The following is a 25,127-nucleotide window of genomic DNA, read 5'->3' as shown; positions in this document are numbered from 1 at the left end:
GCAAAATGCTGCTAGGAATGATTATGTTGCGGTACGATGATACCATGAGCAAATTATAACATAACCTGCAACTAAAACAAAAAAGAACCCTGCATGCAATGAATCAGAGTAACGAACTATGGGGTTTGCATCCATACAAGAGGAACCAGTATTGAATTTCCTTGCAGATACGATAGGTGTCTATATTACCAAGAGTTTATTCGTCACATTCCGCAGACATTTTGCTTTTTCCATTACTCAGTAGTCCTACCATAACAATAGGTTAATTCATTCAGTCCTCTGCACTAATTTAATCATGTTCCTGATTAAAGTATTGTGTGAAGCAAGAAAAACACGAACTAGAGTTCAACGCCCTTTATTTCCCACTCGATCTGTTGCAACAAATAATAACCCTGCATCCAAGGGATCAGTGTAACGTAGTATGGAGGTTGCTTCCATACAAGGGGAACCAGTAATGTATTTCTTTGCAGATACAATAGGTGTATATATTACTAACACTAATCTTTTGGGACAATGTTGAAACAGGCAATGTATAAGATAAAGTTGTTTAATTTTCATCTCTGTGTTGAGCAAGTTAGTGAGTTAACTTATTCCTATGTTGACTCCCCATACTAGGTTTGATAGTTATGTCTTGTCACTGTTCAGAACAGAAAGCTATCTTCGGATCAGGTCAACTTTGCCATTTCTTAAAATATGGAAATGAATGTGTACAATATAAAAGGTAATTCTTTCGCAAATCCTATACATGCCATTTTAAATATCACAACACGTCGCTTTTATAATTTATATTTTGAGTTCAAATTGGGAAAAGTGTCACGCAGCATCTGCAATCTTCCGAACCATTCACATCTCAAGCAAGACCAACATTTTGTCCCCTCAACCCTAACTTAGTCTCTGTCAGCCATATGTTAATGAGGTGATCTTAGTCTGCATGAAAAGTGTATGCCCAGTCTAGATACTCAATTTCTGATCAAATTAAGCACGTGTTTACTTAACTGTGTTTTGTCATCAAAACGCTGAAAGAACTGAACAATTGATTTGCTGAGTTCATTCTAAAACATATTGTGATTGGAGTTTTTCTAAGTAATGTGTTATGCGCTCGTATCATGCTCTATAATAGATTATAATAGTATGCATTCATCAGTCAAGGACTCTAAGATCTGAGTCCTTTGGGCGTTATTTCTATTCTAATTTTGAATTATATTGCTAAAATGGTTCACATCATAAAGTTCTTGCATCAAATAGTTTATCAACAAGATTTAGATAAATTACTTCTTTTACCTCTGGAAACGATTCCCGTCAGGCTTTGACAAAAGTGATACAAGTGACATTAAATAAAGTTTGAGGATTACATCAGGTGGTGTTTGTAAAATACTATGCGTGTACATTATAAGATCATAGCATGCTTTTGCTGAAGGGTCCAAAGAATCTTACTTATGGTTATAATCGCTCAAAAACTGTATCAACAGAATAAACGATATAGGAAACATTTTCTTGGCATGCTATGTAACAGTACAAGTTTGCAGCAAAGTGAGGCCATCAAAGCATTATGTAAACTATAAGGATGACTGTACGTGATTTCAAATAGCGTTATTGACTTTCAATTCTAAAAATGAATAACATAAGAGTAAAATATGAACTGATAACGTTAGAGTTCGTCGTCAAAGAAAATTTAAATTTGATGAATAGAATTCCTTAACTGTTTGTTCTTTTCAAAAATTATATAAATTCCAATTAATTTGATCAATGTATAATTATCTTAAAGTAGAATATATATATATATATATATATATATATATATATATATATATATATATATATATATATACTTACACTTTTCCCTTCCTTTACTTCAACCTGGAAAAAAATAAATATTAGAAAAAATGAAAAAATTTCATTTAGTCTGTTTTAAAACAGGGTAGATATGCATATAAACATTCTAGTATATCAATGTAGTGCCTGCATTACTTGGAATGAGTATTCTACAGTAGTTGATATTTGAACAAATTTACTAAAAGCGTATCTCGTATTTAAGTGTCTGTAATTTAACTTTGCAGCTTCACTTTATCATGAAAAGATGACAATGAATGTATTTTAAAAGTTTCTTTTCCTAAACTTTTACGATAGTAGTGCTGCTACGGGTATTGATCCCTATTTTGCTAATTCGGGTACAAGGTACTAAATCAAACAGCCAACTAAATGTTGGCAAAACGCGTCCATGTTACTTTTGTGAAATGTGACATTTCTAAGCGTCAAGTAGTTTTGACCATATGCGGGAACATCTGATCTCATAGACACTTTATCTTGTATTTAAAATAAACTCAATACAATGTTGCAAACAGAAAAAACTAATCAAATAAGCGAATTTACTTTTACTGAGGCTTAGAAGATCACGTTTTCATTTACGCGTAACAAAAATCAAAAGGGTTATTTCTCACTCGATCTGTAACGCCTCTCACAAGGTTCATAAACGCCTGTTATCCTTCACATACTATGTACAACAATAATCATTGACCAATGTGAGCTTTTGGTGATTCACACTCCATAATTCCAAATAAACAAGAGCGTTGCAAGGTTGCAGCTCAACGTGATTATTTTTAAATTTGAATTGTTTTCTTTATTCCACCAAACATGATTTATCTCAACTGAAATTACTTAAATCGATATCAAAATAGAAAATATTTCATATTCATCAATAATTCGTAGATGTTGAACACGATATTTCTCGTACACTTCCTTTAAACATATCAACAATACCGAAAACAGATGCTAAAACACCGATAGTAATAACTCTTGTAACAGACGATGATACCATGAACAAGGTACGATATATTATATCAATAAAACAAATTAAAATCATGCAAGGCATCACTGAAATGTAGTATATGGGGTTTGGCATGCACAGAAGGGAAGACAGTATTTTATGTCCTTGAAGATACGATAACTGTATGTATATATTATCAACAGTTTATACATCCAAATGCGCGCAGAAATATTCTCTGTTCCATTAACTAATAATCCTAATATAACAACAGGTTCATTCATCGAGTTCCGTTAAAATTTAAAGAATCTCTTCACTAACGTCTAGTGTGAAGTAAGATATCGAAAGTACAACATTTGTTTTGGAAAACAATTATCATTAACGAAGACGTTTAGGTTTTGTACCTCACACTAATTGCTCTCAAATAAAAAATGACATCAAAAAGTCTCTGCCGAGCAGTATTTTGTTAGACTATGCAGTGATTTGCGAAGATTTATAGTTCAATGCTAAATATCCCTAGCTTATATTTACCGTATAACAAAAATCATAACAATTTCAGATATTATATGATTAAGGAAGCAATGTGAACCATACCGGAACGGTCGATATCTAGTGTAGAATTATTGATATCACTCAACAGCTTTCGCTTTTGGTACCTTACACAAACTGTTTGCTAATACTCAAGAGAATCAAAACGTTTCGGCTTAACATGATTCTTTTAAACTTTGTACTGCATTACTTTATTCCACCAACCATGATTTGTTTCAATTGAATTTACTTACCGGTCTCTGAAAAGAGAAAATATTTTATATTAATCAATACTTAATAGATGTTCAATTCAATATTTCTCTAGAACATATGCATAGTTTAAAAATAGGAACAGTAGTATCCGCCACTCGATTTAAAACCCCTCTCTGAATGCACATACATACCTATTATATTTCCTTTAGTATGGGCAACAATTATCATTGAACACCTTGAGCGTTTGCTACTTCACACTGTACGGTTCAAATTATATGGTGATCTCTGATGTATATCATAAGAATTTCAGAATTTACGGAATTCTAACAAACTAATGTAATACACAAGAGTAGTAGCCATCTAATGGACAACACTTATTGTGGACAAAAATTATCATCGCTGTGCAACCTCAGTTTTTGTCGCTTCACACTCACTGAAGCAAATAATGAAGAGCATCGAATACACTGAGCTGGACTTTACTATGTTAGAAAATGCACTATTTTACTTTATTCCACAGACCATGGTATATTTAAATTGAAATTACTTATTACTAGCTGAAATGACCGGAAATTTTAAATATTTAATAAATTTCATATTAAAAAATAATTCATAATTATTCGATGCAAAATATATACATAGGCCTTACACCGGATTCAAACTTAGGAACAAATGGGGCACAATCTACTAAAATACACACAGCAAAGATTATCGTGCAAAATGATGAAACAGTGAAACAATTCTGATATATGTTAACACTAAAATGAATCAGTACCTTCTAGACCGACATCTGATATATCAAAAGAATTTCAGAAATTATATAGTTTGGGCAATGTTGTGTGATACATAGGCCGATGTGGAACTGAAAACACGTATTATAGAAAAGATATATTGTCATTGAACAACCGGAGCTTTTCGTACTTCACACTAACTGCTTCTAAATAATAAAGAGGGTCAAGCCCTTGCGGCTCAACTTGATTATATTAACATAAATACTGCTTTACCTTATTCCACCAATCATGATTCATCTCAGTTGAGCTACTTACCACAGTCTGAAAAGAGGAAACATTTCATATTAAACATTTCTTCATAGATGTTCAATACAATACTTCTCTAGAACGTATACTTGCTTTAAAGCCATCAACAATTACGACAAAAGATGCTAAAATGAGGACAGCAACGGTCCTTGTTCAAGACGATGATACCATGAAAGTATATTTTAACAATGAAACAAATTAGAACTCCATACGCATGGAATCACTGTAATATAGTACAGGGGCTTTCGCATGCTTATTAAAAACGTATACCTACTTTAAACATTCCAAACAATGCGACGAAAGCTGCCACTAGAAATGACTGTCTAACAGTATGATGATACAAGGCATAGATTGCAATATATTATATCACCAAAACAAAGTAAAATCCGCATGCACGGAATCACTGGATTGTACTATAAGGGTTTCGCACTGTATATATTACCAACAGTTATTTCAAAATTTGTTTCAGTTTTCCATTAAATAATAATCCTAATATAACTTCTTCCAGTGCTCCGTTCAGATTTAACGAAGCCCATTATTAACGTACTGCGTGAAACAAGAACAACATGAACTGAATGTCAGTTATTTTTATTTTCCACGCGATCTGTACCGGCTCTCTGAATGTACATTAATATCTATTATCTTTCACTTACTATGTACAACAAGTATCATTGAACAAGTCGAGTTTTGATACCTCACACCCACTACTTTCAAATAACAAAGAGCATCATACTGTTGCAGATCAACTCGGTGACTTACAAATATCTACTGATTTACTTTATTCCAACAACCTTGATTTATCCAAATTGAAATTATATACCTCATTTTGAAATAAAACTCTATGTTTTATATTCGTCAGTACTTCATAGATCCTGAACACGCTTTTATCTTTCAGCTTAATTTATATCCATAATTTAGCAAACGGCTGATACATGCAATTTTCATTTAAAATTTAAAGTTTATGATTAAAGTATTGAGTGGGGAAAGAAAAGAGGAAGTGCTCGACAGTGACTTTGTGTCACTAGATATCTAGTGCCTCTCTGAATCTGGATAAATATGTTTTATCTTTCATAAATTCTCTATCAATCAACAAATTATCTTTACTCTGTATTTGCACATTCTTATCTGGTATCTGATATATATCATAGGAACGTCGTACATTGTATATTTTGAACAATGTTGTGCAATATAAGAATAGCATCGGCTAAACACGACTACGTTAGATAATACACTGCTTTACTTTATACCAAAGAATATGGTTTATCTAAATCGAAATATTCTTACCATTGACTTAAATGATCATTTTCATATTAATGACTACTTCAAAGTTGTTGCATGCAAAATATATTTAGAACGTATATCCTTTTAAAAATTTTAATAAAAACTTCTCAAACAATCCATAAAATAGCTTTATCATATAGTTGCACCTTCAATGCTTATATCTAATACATGTCATCAGAACTTAAGAAATTATATAATTTCAATGCATCTAAAAAAAATTGGTACCCCACACTAACTGCCTATCAGGAATCGCGAGCATCAAAAAGTCTCGACCGTACCTATTTTATGTTACACAAGCACTGCATTACTTCATAACATAAACCATGGTTTATCTCAACTGAAAACACTTACCTCATTTTGAAATGAAAATAGTTTTTCATTTTAGTGAATAATTCATAGATGTTTGATAATCTCTTAAAATGACTATTTATTTAAACGGTTAAAACTTCTGAACCAATGCTACCAAATCAAATAAAATTTCGATGTTTATGATTATCATACAGCATGATGATGCCATAAGAAAATTACGATATATTCCATCACTATAACAAACATGCGTATTTGCATGTAAGGAAGCACTGTCAAATGCAATAAGGACTTTCTCGTTAATAGAGAGGGAGCCACTATCGCATTGCATTAGTCATGCAATATTGGCAAATATTTCAAACAACTTTTTCAACATATTTGCTACTGACATTTCCTCTTTTAAAGTCGCTTATATCCCTAATCTAAGCAAAACACAATTTCCTAAAGAGTTCTTCTCCTATATGAGTTGAAATATAGTTTGAGGAACGCATCTTGTATTGAATAATTTGAGTCATCAGATTCCAACATGTTGAATATAATACGGGTCTTCGCATGCCCAGAGAGGGAACCAACATTGTATTTCTTTCCAAAGAGGATAAACTGATAGATTTGCAACAATTTATTCAACATAGATATATATATATATATATATATATATATATATATATATATATATATATATATATATATATATATAGTACTGTATTATGTGCATCAAGAGGTACCTCAATCGAAATTACTCACATTTTGCTGAAATAAAAATAATTATTCCATATTAGTGAATACTGTATAGATATCCAATATACACTTCATAGAACTAGTACCAAAAACTTAGCAACAGTTGCGCCAAAAGCTTCAAATTGATGCTAGGAACGATTATATTTCGGTACGATGATATCATGAACAAATTACGATATAATCGGCAACCTAAACAAATAATAACCCTGCATACAACGGATCAGTGTAACGTAGTATGGGGGATGCTTGCAACAAAGGGAACCAATATTGTATTTCCTTGCAGATACGATAACTGCATATATTACCATCACTTTATTCGTCCCAATGTGAGCATAAATCTTCCCATTAATATGAATGGACGTATACCAACTTTAAACTAATATGAATGGACGTATACCAACTTTACATTGCAATAATAAACGATGAAAGCTACCAAAATGTTGATAAGAAACGGCTTTCTCACAGAGTATGATGATACCATGCAAACATTACAATATATTCTCTCACCAAAACATATTAAAACATTGCATTAAAGGAATTACTGTAATGTAGTATAGGGGGTTTCGCATGCCTAGAAAGGGAGCCAGTATTTTATTCCTTCCAGGTCATAAGAACTTCGTACATTATATAGTTTGCACAATGTTATGTAATATATAGAAATATCGGAAACCGAAAGCATATTATATTTTTTTTTAAAAAAACATAATGAAAAGTATCGAATACTATCGACTAAACACCACTTTGATGGACACATAATTGCTTTCATTTATACAAGAGAACGTGGTGTATCTAAATTGAAGGGATCTTAACTTTGACAGAAATAAAATTACATTTTTCATATCAGTTAACAATTCATAGCTGTCCGATACAAGATATCTTTAGAAGGTACAACCTTTCAAAACTTGGGAACACTTAGTAAACAACATGCTAAAATACTTACAGTAAGGATGGTCTTACACAATCATGAATACTATTGTGACAAAAGCTGATACAATGTCGTTTGCAAGGATTCTCTTACTGTATGATCAAACCATGTAAACATTAAAATATATTCTAATATCAAAACAAATAAACAAAACCTCATTCTAGCAACCACTCTAACATAGTGTAAGGGGATTCCTATGCAGGGAAAGGGATCCAGTATTTTATTTCCTTCCAATTTATCGAAACTCCTAATTAATATACTGTGTGAAGCGAAACACAACACCAACTGAGCATCAGTTATCTGTATTCCCCACTCGATCTCCAGCCTTCTCCGAATATAATATATATGTACTTATTTTATTTCTTTTATTAAACGCAACAATTTTCATTGAACAACTTGAGCGTTTGCTACATCACACTACACGGTTGCACATTTAATTCTGGTCTCTGATATATATCATAAGAACTTCAAAAATTACGGAATTCGAATAAACTAAGGCAATATACAAGAGTAGAGGCTATTTCATGGACATCACATGTTGTGGATAAAAATTATCGTCTCTGACCAATTTTACTTTATTCGACAGACAATGGTATATTTAAATTGAAATTATTTACTAATAGCTAAAATGAAATCAAATTTTAAATATTTAAAAAATTTCGTCTCAGAGAATAATTCATAGTTATCCACAACAAAACAAAACATATATGCCGTACACCAATTTCAAACTTAGCAACAGATGGGACAAGATCTATTAAAATACACACAGCAAAGATTATCGTACAAAAGGATGAAACAGTGAGAAAATTCTAATATATTATATCACAAAAATCAATCCGCACCTTCTAGGCCGACTTCTGATATAAATCAAAAGAATTTCAGAAATTATATAACATGGGCAATGTTGTGTAACACACAGGCCAATGTGGAATCGAAAACACGTGTTATAGAAAACAAATATTGTCATTGAACAACCGGAGCTTTGGTACTTGACACTAACTACTTCCTATCAATCAAAGGTATCGAACCCTTGCGGCCGAAATTGATTATTTTAAAATATATCCTGGCATCCTTTATTCTACCAATCATGATTCATCTCAATTGAAACTACTTACGTAAACCTGATGATATAATTATACAGTTCCTTCACCATATTAAGCATATTTCTCGCAGACGTTTTATATTTTCCATTAAATTATGTCACCAATATAACAATAATATAATTCATCCAGTCATCTTTTCAAATATAAAGACAGCCATGAGTATGTATTTACTGGAGCAAGCAAACCACGAAGTCGACATCCGTGACATGTATCTCCCACTCGATTTCTAACGCCGACCTGGATGAACGTTACTACGTATCTTATTTCATAAATTCTCAAGATACTATATGTTCGCTACAGCTGGACCATCCCTAATATTATATACTAGATATAATATGAAGGTCACTACTTATATCATTTGACCATAGTAGTCCAATATAGTTGAGTGGACGCCATCTAGGCGTCAACACTTACTATGGTCAATACTTATTGTCATTGCTATATTAATGTACTTCACACTAATTGCTAATAACCAATTAAGAGTATTAAAACGTTTTGGCTGAACTTGATTATTTCACAATATATACTGCTTTGTACTGTATTCTATGCAACTTGAGTTATTTCAATTGAAATTACTTACCTCAATCTGAAATAAAAATAATTATTTCATATTAGTAAATACTGTATAGATATCCAATATAAACTTCCATAGAACTAGTACCAAAAACTTAGCAACAGTTGTGCCAAAAGTTTCAAAATGATGCTCGGAACTATTATCTTACGGGACGATGATATAATGAACAAATTACGATATAATCGGCAACCAAAACAAACAATAACACTGCATCCAAGGGATCAGTGTAACCTGGTATGGTGGTTGCTTCCATTCAAGGGGAACCAGTATTGTATTTCCTTGCAGATACGATTAGTGTATATATTACCAACACTTTATTCGTCCATATGCGAGCATAAATCTTTCCATTAATATGAATGAGCGTATACCAACATTAAACATAGCAATAATAAACGATGAAAGCTACCAAAATGTTGATAAGAAACGGCTTTCTCACAGTATGATGATACCATGCAAACATTACAATATATTCTCTCACCAAAACATATTAAAACATTGCATTAAAGGAATTACTGTAATGTAGTATAGGGGGTTTCGCATGCCTAGAAAGGGAGCCAGTATTTTATTCCTTCCAGGTCATAAGAACTTCGTACATTATATAGTTTGCACAATGTTATGTAATATATAGAAATATCGGAAACCGAAAGCATATTATATTTTTTTTTAAAAAAACATAATGAAAAGTATCGAATACTATCGACTAAACACCACTTTGATGGACACATAATTGCTTTCATTTATACAAGAGAACGTGGTGTATCTAAATTGAAGGGATCTTAACTTTGACAGAAATAAAATTACATTTTTCATATCAGTTAACAATTCATAGCTGTCCGATACAAGATATCTTTAGAAGGTACAACCTTTCAAAACTTGGGAACACTTAGTAAACAACATGCTAAAATACTTACAGTAAGGATGGTCTTACACAATCATGAATACTATTGTGACAAAAGCTGATACAATGTCGTTTGCAAGGATTCTCTTACTGTATGATCAAACCATGTAAACATTAAAATATATTCTAATATCAAAACAAATAAACAAAACCTCATTCTAGCAACCACTCTAACATAGTGTAAGGGGATTCCTATGCAGGGAAAGGGATCCAGTATTTTATTTCCTTCCAATTTATCGAAACTCCTAATTAATATACTGTGTGAAGCGAAACACAACACCAACTGAGCATCAGTTATCTGTATTCCCCACTCGATCTCCAGCCTTCTCCGAATATAATATATATGTACTTATTTTATTTCTTTTATTAAACGCAACAATTTTCATTGAACAACTTGAGCGTTTGCTACATCACACTACACGGTTGCACATTTAATTCTGGTCTCTGATATATATCATAAGAACTTCAAAAATTACGGAATTCGAATAAACTAAGGCAATATACAAGAGTAGAGGCTATTTCATGGACATCACATGTTGTGGATAAAAATTATCGTCTCTGACCAATTTTACTTTATTCGACAGACAATGGTATATTTAAATTGAAATTATTTACTAATAGCTAAAATGAAATCAAATTTTAAATATTTAAAAAATTTCGTCTCAGAGAATAATTCATAGTTATCCACAACAAAACAAAACATATATGCCGTACACCAATTTCAAACTTAGCAACAGATGGGACAAGATCTATTAAAATACACACAGCAAAGATTATCGTACAAAAGGATGAAACAGTGAGAAAATTCTAATATATTATATCACAAAAATCAATCCGCACCTTCTAGGCCGACTTCTGATATAAATCAAAAGAATTTCAGAAATTATATAACATGGGCAATGTTGTGTAACACACAGGCCAATGTGGAATCGAAAACACGTGTTATAGAAAACAAATATTGTCATTGAACAACCGGAGCTTTGGTACTTGACACTAACTACTTCCTATCAATCAAAGGTATCGAACCCTTGCGGCCGAAATTGATTATTTTAAAATATATCCTGGCATCCTTTATTCTACCAATCATGATTCATCTCAATTGAAACTACTTACGTAAACCTGATGATATAATTATACAGTTCCTTCACCATATTAAGCATATTTCTCGCAGACGTTTTATATTTTCCATTAACTTATGTCACCAATATAACAATAATATAATTCATCCAGTCATCTTTTCAAATATAAAGACAGCCATGAGTATGTATTTACTGGAGCAAGCAAACCACGAAGTCGACATCCGTGACATGTATCTCCCACTCGATTTCTAACGCCGACCTGGATGAACGTTACTACGTATCTTATTTCATAAATTTTCAAGATACTATATGTTCGCTACAGCTGGACCATACCTAATATTATATACTAGATATAATATGAAGGTCACTACTTATATCATTTGACGATAGTAGTCCAATATAGTTGAGTGGACGCCATCTAGGCGTCAACACTTACTATGGTCAATACTTATTGTCATTGCTATATTAATGTACTTCACACTAATTGCTAATAACCAATTAAGAGTATTAAAACGTTTTGGCTGAACTTGATTATTTCACAATATATACTGCTTTGTACTGTATTCTATGCAACTTGAGTTATTTCAATTGAAATTACTTACCCCAATCTGAAATAAAAATAATTATTTCATATTAGTAAATACTGTATAGATATCCAATATAAACTTCCATAGAACTAGTACCAAAAACTTAGCAACAGTTGTGCCAAAAGTTTCAAAATGATGCTAGGAACTATTATCTTACGGGACGATGATATAATGAACAAATTACGATATAATCGGCAACCAAAACAAACAATAACACTGCATCCAAGGGATCAGTGTAACCTGGTATGGTGGTTGCTTCCATTCAAGGGGAACCAGTATTGTATTTCCTTGCAGATACGATTAGTGTATATATTACCAACACTTTATTCGTCCATATGCGAGCATAAATCTTTCCATTAATATGAATGAGCGTATACCAACATTAAACATAGCAATAATAAACGATGAAAGCTACCAAAATGTTGATAAGAAACGGCTTTCTCACAGTATGATGATACCATGCAAACATTACAATATATTCTCTCACCAAAACATATTAAAACATTGCATTAAAGGAATTACTGTAATGTAGTATAGGGGGTTTCGCATGCCTAGAAAGGGAGCCAGTATTTTATTCCTTCCAGGTCATAAGAACTTCGTACATTATATAGTTTGCACAATGTTATGTAATATATAGAAATATCGGAAACCGAAAGCATATTATATTTTTTTTTAAAAAAACATAATGAAAAGTATCGAATACTATCGACTAAACACCACTTTGATGGACACATAATTGCTTTCATTTATACAAGAGAACGTGGTGTATCTAAATTGAAGGGATCTTAACTTTGACAGAAATAAAATTACATTTTTCATATCAATTACCAATTCATAGTTGTCCGATACAAAATATCTTTAGAAGGTGCACTTTTTTAAAACTTGGGAACACTTAGTAAACAACATGCTAAAATACATACAGTAAAGGTGATCTTACACAATCATGAATACTATTGTGACAAAAGCTGATACAATGTCGTTTGCAAGGATTCTCTTACTGTATGATCAAACCATGTAAACATTAAAATATATTCTAATATCAAAACAAATAAACAAAACCTCATTCTAGCAACCACTCTACTGTAGTGTAGGGGGCACACTTCGCACAGAAAGGGATCCAGTATTTTATTTCCTTCCAATTTAACTAAACTCCTGATTAACGTAATGTGTGAAGCGAAACACAACACCAACTGAGCATCAGTTATCTGTATTCCCCACCCGATCTCCAGCCTTCTCCGAATATAATATATATGTACTTATTATATTTCTTTTATTAACCGCAACAATTGTCATTGAACAACTTGAGCGTTTGCTACATCACACTGTACGGTTGCACATTTAATTCTGGTCTCTGATATATATCATAAGAACTTCAAAAATTACGGAATTCGAATAAACTAAGGCAATATACAAGAGTAGTGGCTATTTCATGAACATCACATGTTGTGGATAACAATTATCGTCTCTGACCAATTTTACTTTATTCGACAGACAATGGTATATTTAAACTGAAATTACTTACTAGTAGCTAAAATGAAATCTAATTTTAAATATTTAAAAAATTTCGTCTCAGAGAATAATTCATACTTATCCAATACAACAAAAAAACATATATGCCGCACACCAGTTTCAAACTTAGCAACAGATGGGACAAGATCTATTAAAATACACACAGCAAAGATTATCGTACAAAAGGATGAAACAGTGAGAAAATTCTAATACATTAAATCACAAAAATCAATCCGCACCTTCTAGGCCTACTTCTGATATAAATCAAAAGAATTTCAGAAATTATATAACATAGGCAATGTTGTATGACACACAGGCCAATGTGGAATCGAAAATACGTGTTATAGAAAACAAATATTGTCATTGAACAACCGGAGCTTTGGTACTTGACACTAACTACTTCCTATAAATCAAAGGCATCGAACCATTGCGGCCGAAATTGATTATTTTAAAATATATCCTGGCATCCTTTATTCTACCAATCATGATTCATCTCAATTGAAACTTCTTACGTAAACCTGATGATATAATTATACAGTTCCTTCACCATATTAAGCATATTTCTCGCAGACGTTTTATATTTTCCATTAACTTATGTCACCAATATAACAATAATATAATTCATCCAGTCATCTTTTCAAATATAAAGACAGCCATGAGTATGTATTTACTGGAGCAAGCAAACCACGAAGTCGACATCCGTGACATGTATCTCCCACTCGATTTCTAACGCCGACCTGGATGAACGTTACTACGTATCTTATTTCATAAATTCTCAAGATACTATATGTTCGCTACAGCTGGACCATCCCTAATATTATATAATAGATATAATATGAAGGTCACTACTTATATCATTTGACCATAGTAGTCCAATATAGTTGAGTGGACGCCATCTAGTCGTCAACACTTACTATGGTCAATACCTATTGTCATCTCTGTATTATGTTACTTCAAATAAATTGCTACCAAACAATCAAGAGTATTAAAACGTTTTGGCTGAACTTGATTCTTTTTTTAAAAAAAACTGCTTTGTACTGTACTATATGCAACTTGATTTATCTCAATTGAAATTACTTACGTAATCCTGAAATAAAAATAATTATTTCATATTAGTGTATACTGTATAGATATCCAATATAAACTTCCATAGAACTAGTACCAAAAACATAGGAACAGTTGCGCCAAAAGCTTCAAGTTGATGCTAGGAACGATTATATTACGGTACGATGATATCATGAACAAATTACGATATAATCGGCAACCAAAACAAATAATAACCCTGCATGCAAGGAATCAGTATAACGTAGAATGGGGGTTTCATCAATACAAGGGAAACCAGTAGTGCATTTCCTTTCAAATACGATAAGTGTATATATTACCAACACTTTCTTTGTCCAAATGCGAGCATAAATCTTTTCCATTAACATGAATGAGCGTATACCAACATTAAACATAACAATAATAAACGATGGAAGCTACCAAAATGTTGATAAGAAACGGCTTTCTCACAGTATGATGATACCATGCAAACATTACAATATATTCTCTCACCAAAACATATTAAAACATTGCATTAAAGGAATTACTGTAATGTAGTATAGGGGGTTTCGCATGCCTAGAAAGGGAGGCAGTATTTTATTCCTTCCAGGTCATAAGAACTTCGTACATATATAGTTTGGACAATGTTTTGTAATATACAGAAATGACATACCGAGAGCACATTATCTTTCTTTTTTAAAAACCTAATGAAAAGTATCGAATAGTATCGACTAAACACGACTATGATAGATACATAATTGCTTTCATTTATACAAGAGAACGTGGTTTATCTAAATTGAAATTATTTTTCCTCTGACAGCAATGAAATTACATTTTTCATATTAGTGACCAATTCATAGTTGTTTAATACAAAATATTTTAAAACTTACACCCTTTTAAAACTTGGGAACACTTAGTAAACCACCTGCTAAATAACTTACAGTAAAGATGATCTTACACAATCATGAATACTATTGTGACAAAAGCTGATACAATGTCGTTTGCAAGGATTCTCGTACTGTATGATCAAACCATGTAAAGCATTAAAATATATTCTAATATCAAAACAAATAACCAAACCCTCATGGAAGCAATCACTCTAATGTAGTGTAGGGGGATTCGCATACACGGAAAGGGGTCCAGTATTTTATTTCCTTCCAATTTAACGAAACTCCTGATTAACGTACCGTGTGAAGCGAAACAAAACACCAACTGAGCATCAGTTATCTTTATTCTCCACTCCATCTCTAGCCCCTCTCCGTATATAATATATACGTACTTATTATATTTCTTTTATTAAACGCAACAATTTTCATTGAAGAACTTGAGCGTTTGCTACATCACACTATACGTTTGCACATTCAATTCTGGTCTCTGATATATATCATAAGAATTTCAACAATTACGGAATTCGAATAAACTAATGTAATATAACTACTTATGCCTGCGTAAGTATATTTATTTATTAGTGGTGTGAGGAGGTTTGGTCTACTTTGTACCTTACTCTGTTATAACAGTGAACAAAACCAGGAAGGGTCAGTTGAAACTAATGCAATATAAAAGAGAAGTGGCCATTTCATGGACATCACATGTTGTGGATAAAAATTATCGTCGCTGACCAAACTTAGTTTTTATTGCTCAGCACTGACATAAATAATGAAGAGCATCGAATACGCTCAGCTGAACTTTACTATGTTAGAAAATTCACTATTTTACTTTATTCGACAGACCATGGTATATTTAAATCTAAATTACGTATCACTAGAAGAAATTAAATCAAATTTTAAACATTCAATAAATTTCGTCCCAGAGAATAATTCATAGTTATCCAATAAAAAATAAATATATGCCGCACACTAGTTTCAAACTTAGGAACATATGGGACTAGATCTACTAAAATACACACAGCAAAGATTATCGTACAAAAATATGAAACAGTGAGACAATTCTAATATATTATATCACTAAAATGAATCAGCACCTTCTAGACCGACATCTGATATAAATCAAAAGAATTTTAGATATTATATAACATAGGCAATCTTGTGTAACACACAGGCCGATGAGGAATTGAAAACACGTGTAATAGAAAATAAATATTGTCATTGAACAAACGGAGCTGTGGTACTTCACACTAACTGCTTACAAATAATCAAGACCATCAAAGCCTTCCGGCTCAAAATGATTATTTTAAAATATATACTGTTTCACTTTATTCCATCAATTGTGATTTATCTTAATTTAAACTACTTACCACAGCCTGAAAATGGAAAACATTTCGTATTAATCATTTTTCATAGATGTTCAATACAAGATTTCGCTAGAATGTATACTTGCTTTAAAGAAAGCAGCAAGTACGGCAAAAGATGCTAAAATGAGGTGAGCAACGTTCCTTGTTCAAGATGATGATGCCATGAAAAATGTACGATATATTATATCAATTAGAACTCTGTATACAAGGAATCACTATAATATAGTATGGAGGCTTTCACATGTATAGAAAGAACGTATACCTTTTTTAAACTATCCGATGGAAGCTGATACACTGCTGCTAGAAACGAGTGTGTAACAGTATGATGATACTACGCATAGATTGCAATATATTATATCACCAAAACAAGTTAAAACCCCGCATGCACGGAATCACTGAAATATACTATAAGTCTTTCGCATTGTATATATAACCAACAGTTTATTCAAATTTGTTCTTTTTTTGTCATTAACTAATAGTCCTAATATATCAATCGATTCATTCTTCCAGTCCTCCGATCCGATTTAACGAAGCCCCTTATTAACGTACTGTGTGAAACAAGAACAACGTGAACTAAATGTCAGTTATTTGTATTTCCCATTCGATCTGTAGCGGATCTCTGAATGTACATAAATATATATTACCTTTCACTTACTAAGTACAACAACAATCATTGAACAAGTTAAACTTTTGATACCTCGCACCCACTTCTTCCAAATAATCAAGAGCGTCAAAACGTTGCAGCTCAACTTGATTTCTTACAAATATCAACTACTTTACTTTATTTCACCAGCCTTGATTTATCGAAATTGAAATCATATACCTCATTTTGAAATGAAACTCAATGATTTATATTCGTCAGTACTTCATAGATCGTGAACACGCTATCTCTTTCAACTTAATTTATATCCATAATTTAGCAATATGCTGATACATGCAATTTTCGTTTAAAATTTTAAGTTCATGATTAAAGTATTGAGTGGAGAAAGAAAGGAGGAAGTGCTAGACAGTGACTGTTATGTGTCACTAGATTTCTAGTGCCTCTCTGAATCTGGATAAATATGTTTTATCTTTCATCAATTCTCTTTCAATCAACAATGTATCTGTACTCTATACCTGCACATTCTCCTCTGGTATATGATACATATCATGGGAGCCTCGTACATTGTATATTGTGAACAATGTTGTGTAATATAGGAATAGCATCGGCTGAACATGACTACGTTAGAAAATGCACTGCTTTACTTTATACCACAGAACATGGTTTACCTAAATCGAAATTTTCTAACCATTGACTGAAATGACGTTTTTCATATTAGAGACTAATTTGTAGTTGTTGCATGCAAAATATATTTAGAACATACACGATTTTAAAACTTCAGAACACTTGGGACAAAATCTACTAAAATTCTTCCATTAAAGACGTCATAACAAAATGATGAAACCATGAGACAATTACGATCTCTTTTGTCGTTGACACAAATTAACACCCTGTATTAAAGGTACCACTGGAATGTATAATAAAGGCTATCACGTGCATAGAAATGGAGCCAGTATTGTATTATTTTTACGGATGCTATATAATTTGGGCAATGTTGTGTAATATAAAGGAATGGCCGATTTCAAAAGGACACAATTTATTTCGAAAACAATTATTATCAGAAAACATCTTTGGGTTTTGGTACCTCACAAAAACTACTCCAAAATAATCAATGGCATCAAAATATCTCGGCTGAGCGTTGTGTTAGAATATACACAGATTCGCTTTTCCCAAACACTATTGTTTATGTCAACTGAAATGTACTTACCGAGCACTGAAAGGAAAAACCGTAATTCATCACAGTGAGAACGTATATATGTTGAATAAAATACTTTTTAATACTATTCTCAATTAAGACAACTAATTTTTTGGTACCTCATATTAAATGGAACAAATTAGTTCATATTACTGAATACTTCACAGATCAAGAATTAACTATTACTCTAGAACCTATACCGACTTTAAGCACGCCAACAATTGTGATAAAAGTTGCTAAAATGCAGATAGCAGCGATCCTCTAATAGTAAGATGATACCTGGAAACATTACAATATATTATATCAGCAAAACAAAGTATAACCCAGCATGCAAGGAGTCATTGTAACGTAGTTTTCTTGCAAACAATATATAATTATACAGTTCCTTCACCATATTAAGCATATTCCTCGCAGACGTTTTATATTTTGCTCTAATTTATGTCATCAATATAACAATAATATAATTCATCCAGTCATCTTTTCAAATATAAAGACAGCCATGATTATGTATTTACTGGAGCAAGCAAACCACGAAATCGACATCAGTGACATCTATCTCTCACTCGATTTCTAACGCCGACCTGGATGAACGTTACTACGTATCTTATTTCATAAATTCTCAAGATACTATATGTTCGCTACAGCTGGACCATCCCTAATATTATATAATAGATATGATATGAAGGTCACTACTTACATCATTTGAACATAGTAGTCCAATATACTTGAGTAGACGCCATCAAGTCGTCAACACCTACTATGGTCAATACTTATTGTCATCTCTGTATTATGGTACTTCAAATAAATTGCTACCAAACAATCAAGAGTATTAAAACGTTTTGGCTGAACTTGATTCTTTTAAAATAAATGCTGCTTTCTACTGTACTATATGCAACTTGAGTTATCTCAATTGAAATTACTTACGTAATCCTGAAATAAAAATAATTATTTCATATTAGTGAATACTGTATAGATATCCAATATAAACTTCCATAGAACTAGTACCAAAAACATAGGAACAGTTGCGCCAAAAGCTTCAAATTGATGCTAGGAACGATTATATTGCGGTACGATGATATCATGAACAAATTACGATATAATCGGCAACCAAAACAAATAATAACCCTGCATGCAAGGAATCAGTATAACGTAGTATGGGGGTTTCATCAGTACAAGGGAAACCAGTAGTGCATTTCCTTTCAAATACGATAAGTGTATATATTACCAACACTTTCTTTGTCCAAATGCGAGCATAAATCTTTTCCATTCACATGATTGAGCGTATACCAACATTAAACATAACAATAATAAACGATGGAAGCTACCAAAATGTTGATAAGAAACGGCTTTCACAGAGTATGATGATACCATGCAAACATTACAATATATTCTCTCACCAAAACATATTAAAACATTGCATTAAAGGAATTACTGTAATGTAGTATAGGGGGTTTCGCATGCCTAGAAAGGGAGGCAGTATTTTATTCCTTCCAGGTCATAAAAACTTCGTACATATATAGTTTGGACAATGTTTTGTAATATACAGAAATGACAGATACCGAGAGCACGTTATCTTTTTTTTAAAAAACCTAATGAAAAGTATCGAATACTATCGACTAAACACGACTATGATAGATACATAATTGCTTTCATTTATACAAGAGAACGTGGTTTATCTAAATTGAAATTATTTTTCCTCTGACAGCAATGAAATTACATTTTTCATATTAGTGACCAATTCATAGTTGTTTAATACAAAATATTTTAAAACTTACACCCTTTTAAAACTGGGGAACACTTAGTAAACCACCTGCTAAATAACTTACAGTAAAGATGATCTTACACAATCATGAATACTATTGTGACAAAAGCTGATACAATGTCGTTTGCAAGGATTCTCGTATGATCAAACCGTGTAAAGCAATAAAATATATTCTAATATCAAAACAAATAACCAAACCCTCATGGAAGCAATCACTCTAATGTAGTGTAGGGGGATTCGCATGCACGGAAAGGGATCCAGTATTTTATTTCCTTCCAATTTAACGAAACTCCTGATTAACGTACCGTGTGAAACGAAACTCAACACCAACTGAGCATCAGTTATCTTTATTCTCCACTCCATCTCTAGCCCCTCTCCGTATATAATATATACGTACTTATTATATTTCTTTTATTAAACGCAACAATTTTCATTGAAGAACTTGAGCGTTTGCTACATCACACTATACGTTTGCACATTCAATTCTGGTATTTGATATATATCATAAGAATTTCAACAATTATGGAATTCGAATAAACAAATGCAATATAACTACTTATGCCTTCGTAAGTATATTTATTTATTAGTGGTGTGAGGAGGTTTGGTCTACTTTGTACCTTACTCTGTTATAACAGTGAACAAAACCAGGAAGGGTCAATTGAAACTAATGCAATATAAAAGAGAAGTGGCCATTTCATGGACATCACATGTTGTAGATAAAAATTATCGTCGCTGACCAAACTTAGTTTTTATTGCTCAGCACTGACATAAATAATGAAGAGCATCGCATACGCTCAGCTGAACTTTACTATGTTAGAAAATGCACTATTTTACTTTATTCGACAGACCATGGTATATTTAAATCTAAATTACGTATCACTAGAAGAAATTAAATCAAATTTTGAATATTTAATCAATTTCGTCCCAGAGAATAATTCATAGTTATCCAATAAAAACTAAATATATGCCGCACACTAGTTTCAAACTTAGGAACATATGGGACTAGATCTACTAAAATACACACAGCAAAGATTATCGTACAAAAATATGAAACAGTAAGACAATTCTAATATATATTATATCACTAAAATGAATCCGCACCTTCTAGACCGACATCTGATATAAATCAAAAGAATTTTAGATATTATATAACATAGGCAATCTTGTGTAACACACAGGCCGATGAGGAATTGAAAACACGTGTAATAGAAAATAAATATTGTCATTGAACAAACGGAGCTGTGGTACTTCACACTAACTGCTTACAAATAATCAAGACCATCAAACCCTTCCGGCTCAAAATGATTATTTTAAAATATATACTGTTTCACTTTATTCCATCAATTGTGATTTATCTCAATTGAAACTACTTACCACAGCCTGAAAATGGAAAACATTTCGTATCAATCATTTTTCATAGATGTTCAATACAAGATTTCGCTAGAACGTATACTTGCTTTAAAGAAAGCAGCAAGTACGGCAAAAGATGCTAAAATGAGGTGAGCAACGTTCCTTGTTCAAGATGATGATGCCATGAAAAATGTACGATATATTATATCAATTAGAACTCCGTATACAAGGAATCACTATAATATAGTATGGAGGCTTTCACATGTATAGAAAGAACGTATACCTACTTTAAACTATCCGATGGAAGCTGATACACTGCTGCTAGAAACGTGTGTCTAACAGTATGATGATACTACGCATAGATTGTAATATATTATATCACCAAAACAAGTTAAAACCCCGCATGCACGGAATCACTGAAATATACTATAAGTATTTCGCATTGTATATATAACCAACAGTTTATTCAAATTTGTTCTTTTTTTTGTCATTAACTAATAGTCCTAATATATCAATCGATTCATTCTTCCAGTCCTCCGATCCGATTTAACGAAGCCCCTTATTAACGTACTGTGTGAAACAAGAACAACGTGAACTAAATGTCAGTTATTTGTATTTCCCACTCGATCTGTAGCGGATCTCTAAATGTACATAAATATATATTACCTTTCAATTACTAAGTACAACAACAATCATTGAACAAGTTAAGCTTTTGATACCTCGCACCCTCTTCTTCCAAATAATCAAGAGCGTCAAAACGTTGCTGCTCAACTTGATTTCTTACAAATATCAACTACTTTACTTTATTCCACCAGCCTTGATTTATCGAAATTGAAATCATATACCTCATTTTGAAATGAAACTCAATGTTTTATATTCGTCAGTACTTCATAGATCGTGAACACGCTATCTCTTTCAACTTAATTTATATCCATAATTTAGCAGTATGCTGATACATGCAATTTTCATTTAAAATTTAAAGTTCATGATTAAAGTATTGAGTGGAGAAAGAAAGGAGGAAGTGCTAGACAGTGACTGTTATGTGTCACTAGATTTCTAGTGCCTCTCTGAATCTGGATAAATATGTTTTATCTTTCATCAATTCTCTCTCAATCAACAATATATCTGTACTCTATACCTGCACATTCTCCTCTGGTATATGATACATATCACGGGAGCCTCGTACATTGTATATTGTGAACAATGTTGTGTAATATACGAATAGCATCGGCTGAACATGACTACGTTAGAAAATGCACTGCTTTACTTTATACCACAGAACATGGTTCATCTAAATCGAAATTTTCTAACCATTGACTGAAATGACGTTTTTCATATTAGAGACTAATTTGTAGTTGTTGCATGCAAAATATATTTAGAACATACACGATTTTAAAACTTCAGAACACTTGGGACAAAATCTACTAAAATTCTTCCATTAAAGACGTCATAACAAAATGATGAAACCATGAGACAATTACGATCTATTTTGTCGTTGACACAAATTAACACCCTGTATTAAAGGTACCACTGGAATGTGTAATAAAGGCTGTCACATGCATAGAAATGGAGCCAGTATTGTATGTTTTTACGGATGCTATATAATTTGGGCAATGTTGTGTAATATAAAGGAATGGCCGATTTCAAAAGGACACAATTTATTTCGAAAACAATTATTATCAGAAAACATCTTTGGGTTTTGGTACCTCACAAAAACTACTCCAAAATGATCAATGGCATCAAAATATCTCGGCTGAGCGTTGTGTTAGAATGTACACAGATTCGCTTTTCCCAAACACTATTGTTTATGTCAACTGAAAATTACTTACCAAACACTGAAAGGAAACAACGTAATTCATATCAATCAAAACGTATATATGTTGAATAAAATCGAAATCACTCCGCAGTTGACACACACTTAATAGTATAAGCAGAATGCTGCATAAATTACATACATAACATATTTACGCCTATAAATAATAACCGGAATGAACGTCATTTCCTGCTTATCAATTTTCAATGTGATATTGTTTCTTTCGCTTTGAGATAAAGAATACGTATAATATGAAAGGGTCCCTAGTAGTGATTGGTGCTTTACTAAGCAAATATTATTTACAGTATTTCGAGATGAGACAGATTATTTTCAACTACTGTTGATGGTGTGTGTGCTATTCTTGAATATAATGTATTTGGAATGTATATGAGTTGGTAAATTCTGCAATCCTATTTTGGTCCTGTGGAATCAGTCAATGATAATTGGTCACGGGAACGTTCTAAGTGCAATACGTAGAAATATTGCAGATCTAATACTCAAACTATGTTATGCAATACAAATCTATGTTTGGCCATTAAGTTTCAACTCTAATCTTTTGGGGCAATGTAGAAAGAAAGAATTAGAAATTAAAGCTGTTTAGTTGAGCAAGTTAACTTAGTCCTACATTGATTTCCATTTCTAGGTTTAACGGCTATGTCTTGTCACTGTTCGAAAAGCTATCTTTGGATCATTGGATCACGTCAACCTTGCTTTTTCTTAAAATATAAAAATCCATGTTTACAATAAACTAGTTAATATTTTCGCAAAGCGTAAACATGCCATTTTAAATATCACAACACTTCGCTTTTATAATTTATACCTTGAGTTCAAAATGGAAAAACTGTCACGAAGTGCCTGCAATCTTCCGAACATTTACATCGCAAGACCCATATTTTGTACCCGCGACCCTTACTGAGTCTGTCATTCAGATATCACATGTTAATGAGGTGATCTTAAATCTGCATGAAAAGCTTATGACTAGATACTCAATTTCTGATCAAGTTAAGCCCGTGTTTACTTTAACTGTACTGTGTCATCAAGACGCTGAAAGAACTGAATTATCAGTAATCATTTATTTGTTGAGTTAACTGTAAAACAGATTGTGATTGGGGTTTCGCTCAGTAATGTTTAATAAGCTCATATCATCATGCTCTATAACAGATTATACGGTATGTTTTTATCAGTCAAGTACTCTTAGATCTGTGTCCTTTGTACAGATGTAGGGACATTTCTATTCTAATTTTGAATGATATTTTTAAAATGGTTCACATCATAACGTTCATGCATGAATTCATTGATCAACTAGATTTAGTTTAATTACTTTTTCATCTTTGGAAACGATTCATATCAGACGTTGACAAAAGTGATACCACTGACATTAAATAAAGTTTGGGGATTACCTCAGGCTGTATTCATTCAACACTACACAAGAGTAGACTAAGATCATAGGATGTTTTTGCTGAAGTGTCCAGAGAATCTTATTCATGGTACATACTTTATAATTCCTCCAAACAGTACCAACAGCATAGGTGATATAGGTAGCAATTTCTTTGAGAATTATGTGCTACTTAATGGGTG

General features: G+C 32.2%; 1 protein-coding gene across 1 annotated transcript in view; it reads right to left on the bottom strand.

Moving 5' to 3' along the window:
• The window catches only part of LOC149784044 (E3 ubiquitin-protein ligase TRIM45-like), a 69,757-nt gene that overhangs the window by 28,207 nt on the left and 16,423 nt on the right, over positions 1–25,127 (bottom strand). Inside the window, exons 3-11 of the mRNA XM_089932938.1 lie at positions 21,761–21,766; positions 19,549–19,554; positions 16,832–16,837; positions 14,618–14,623; positions 12,043–12,048; positions 9,470–9,475; positions 4,546–4,551; positions 3,544–3,549; positions 1,834–1,857 (exon numbers count right to left, since the gene is read on the bottom strand). Coding sequence (XP_089789064.1) covers positions 1,834–1,857; positions 3,544–3,549; positions 4,546–4,551; positions 9,470–9,475; positions 12,043–12,048; positions 14,618–14,623; positions 16,832–16,837; positions 19,549–19,554; positions 21,761–21,766 — 72 coding nt within the window. The remainder of the gene's footprint in view (positions 1–1,833; positions 1,858–3,543; positions 3,550–4,545; positions 4,552–9,469; positions 9,476–12,042; positions 12,049–14,617; positions 14,624–16,831; positions 16,838–19,548; positions 19,555–21,760; positions 21,767–25,127) is intronic.

This window comes from Sinohyriopsis cumingii, chromosome 14 (genome assembly GCF_028554795.1).
Source record: "Sinohyriopsis cumingii isolate HCF-2022 chromosome 14, ASM2855479v2, whole genome shotgun sequence".
Lineage (NCBI taxonomy): Eukaryota > Metazoa > Mollusca > Bivalvia > Unionida > Unionidae > Sinohyriopsis > Sinohyriopsis cumingii.
This window is presented reverse-complemented; position numbering and strand designations above follow the sequence as displayed.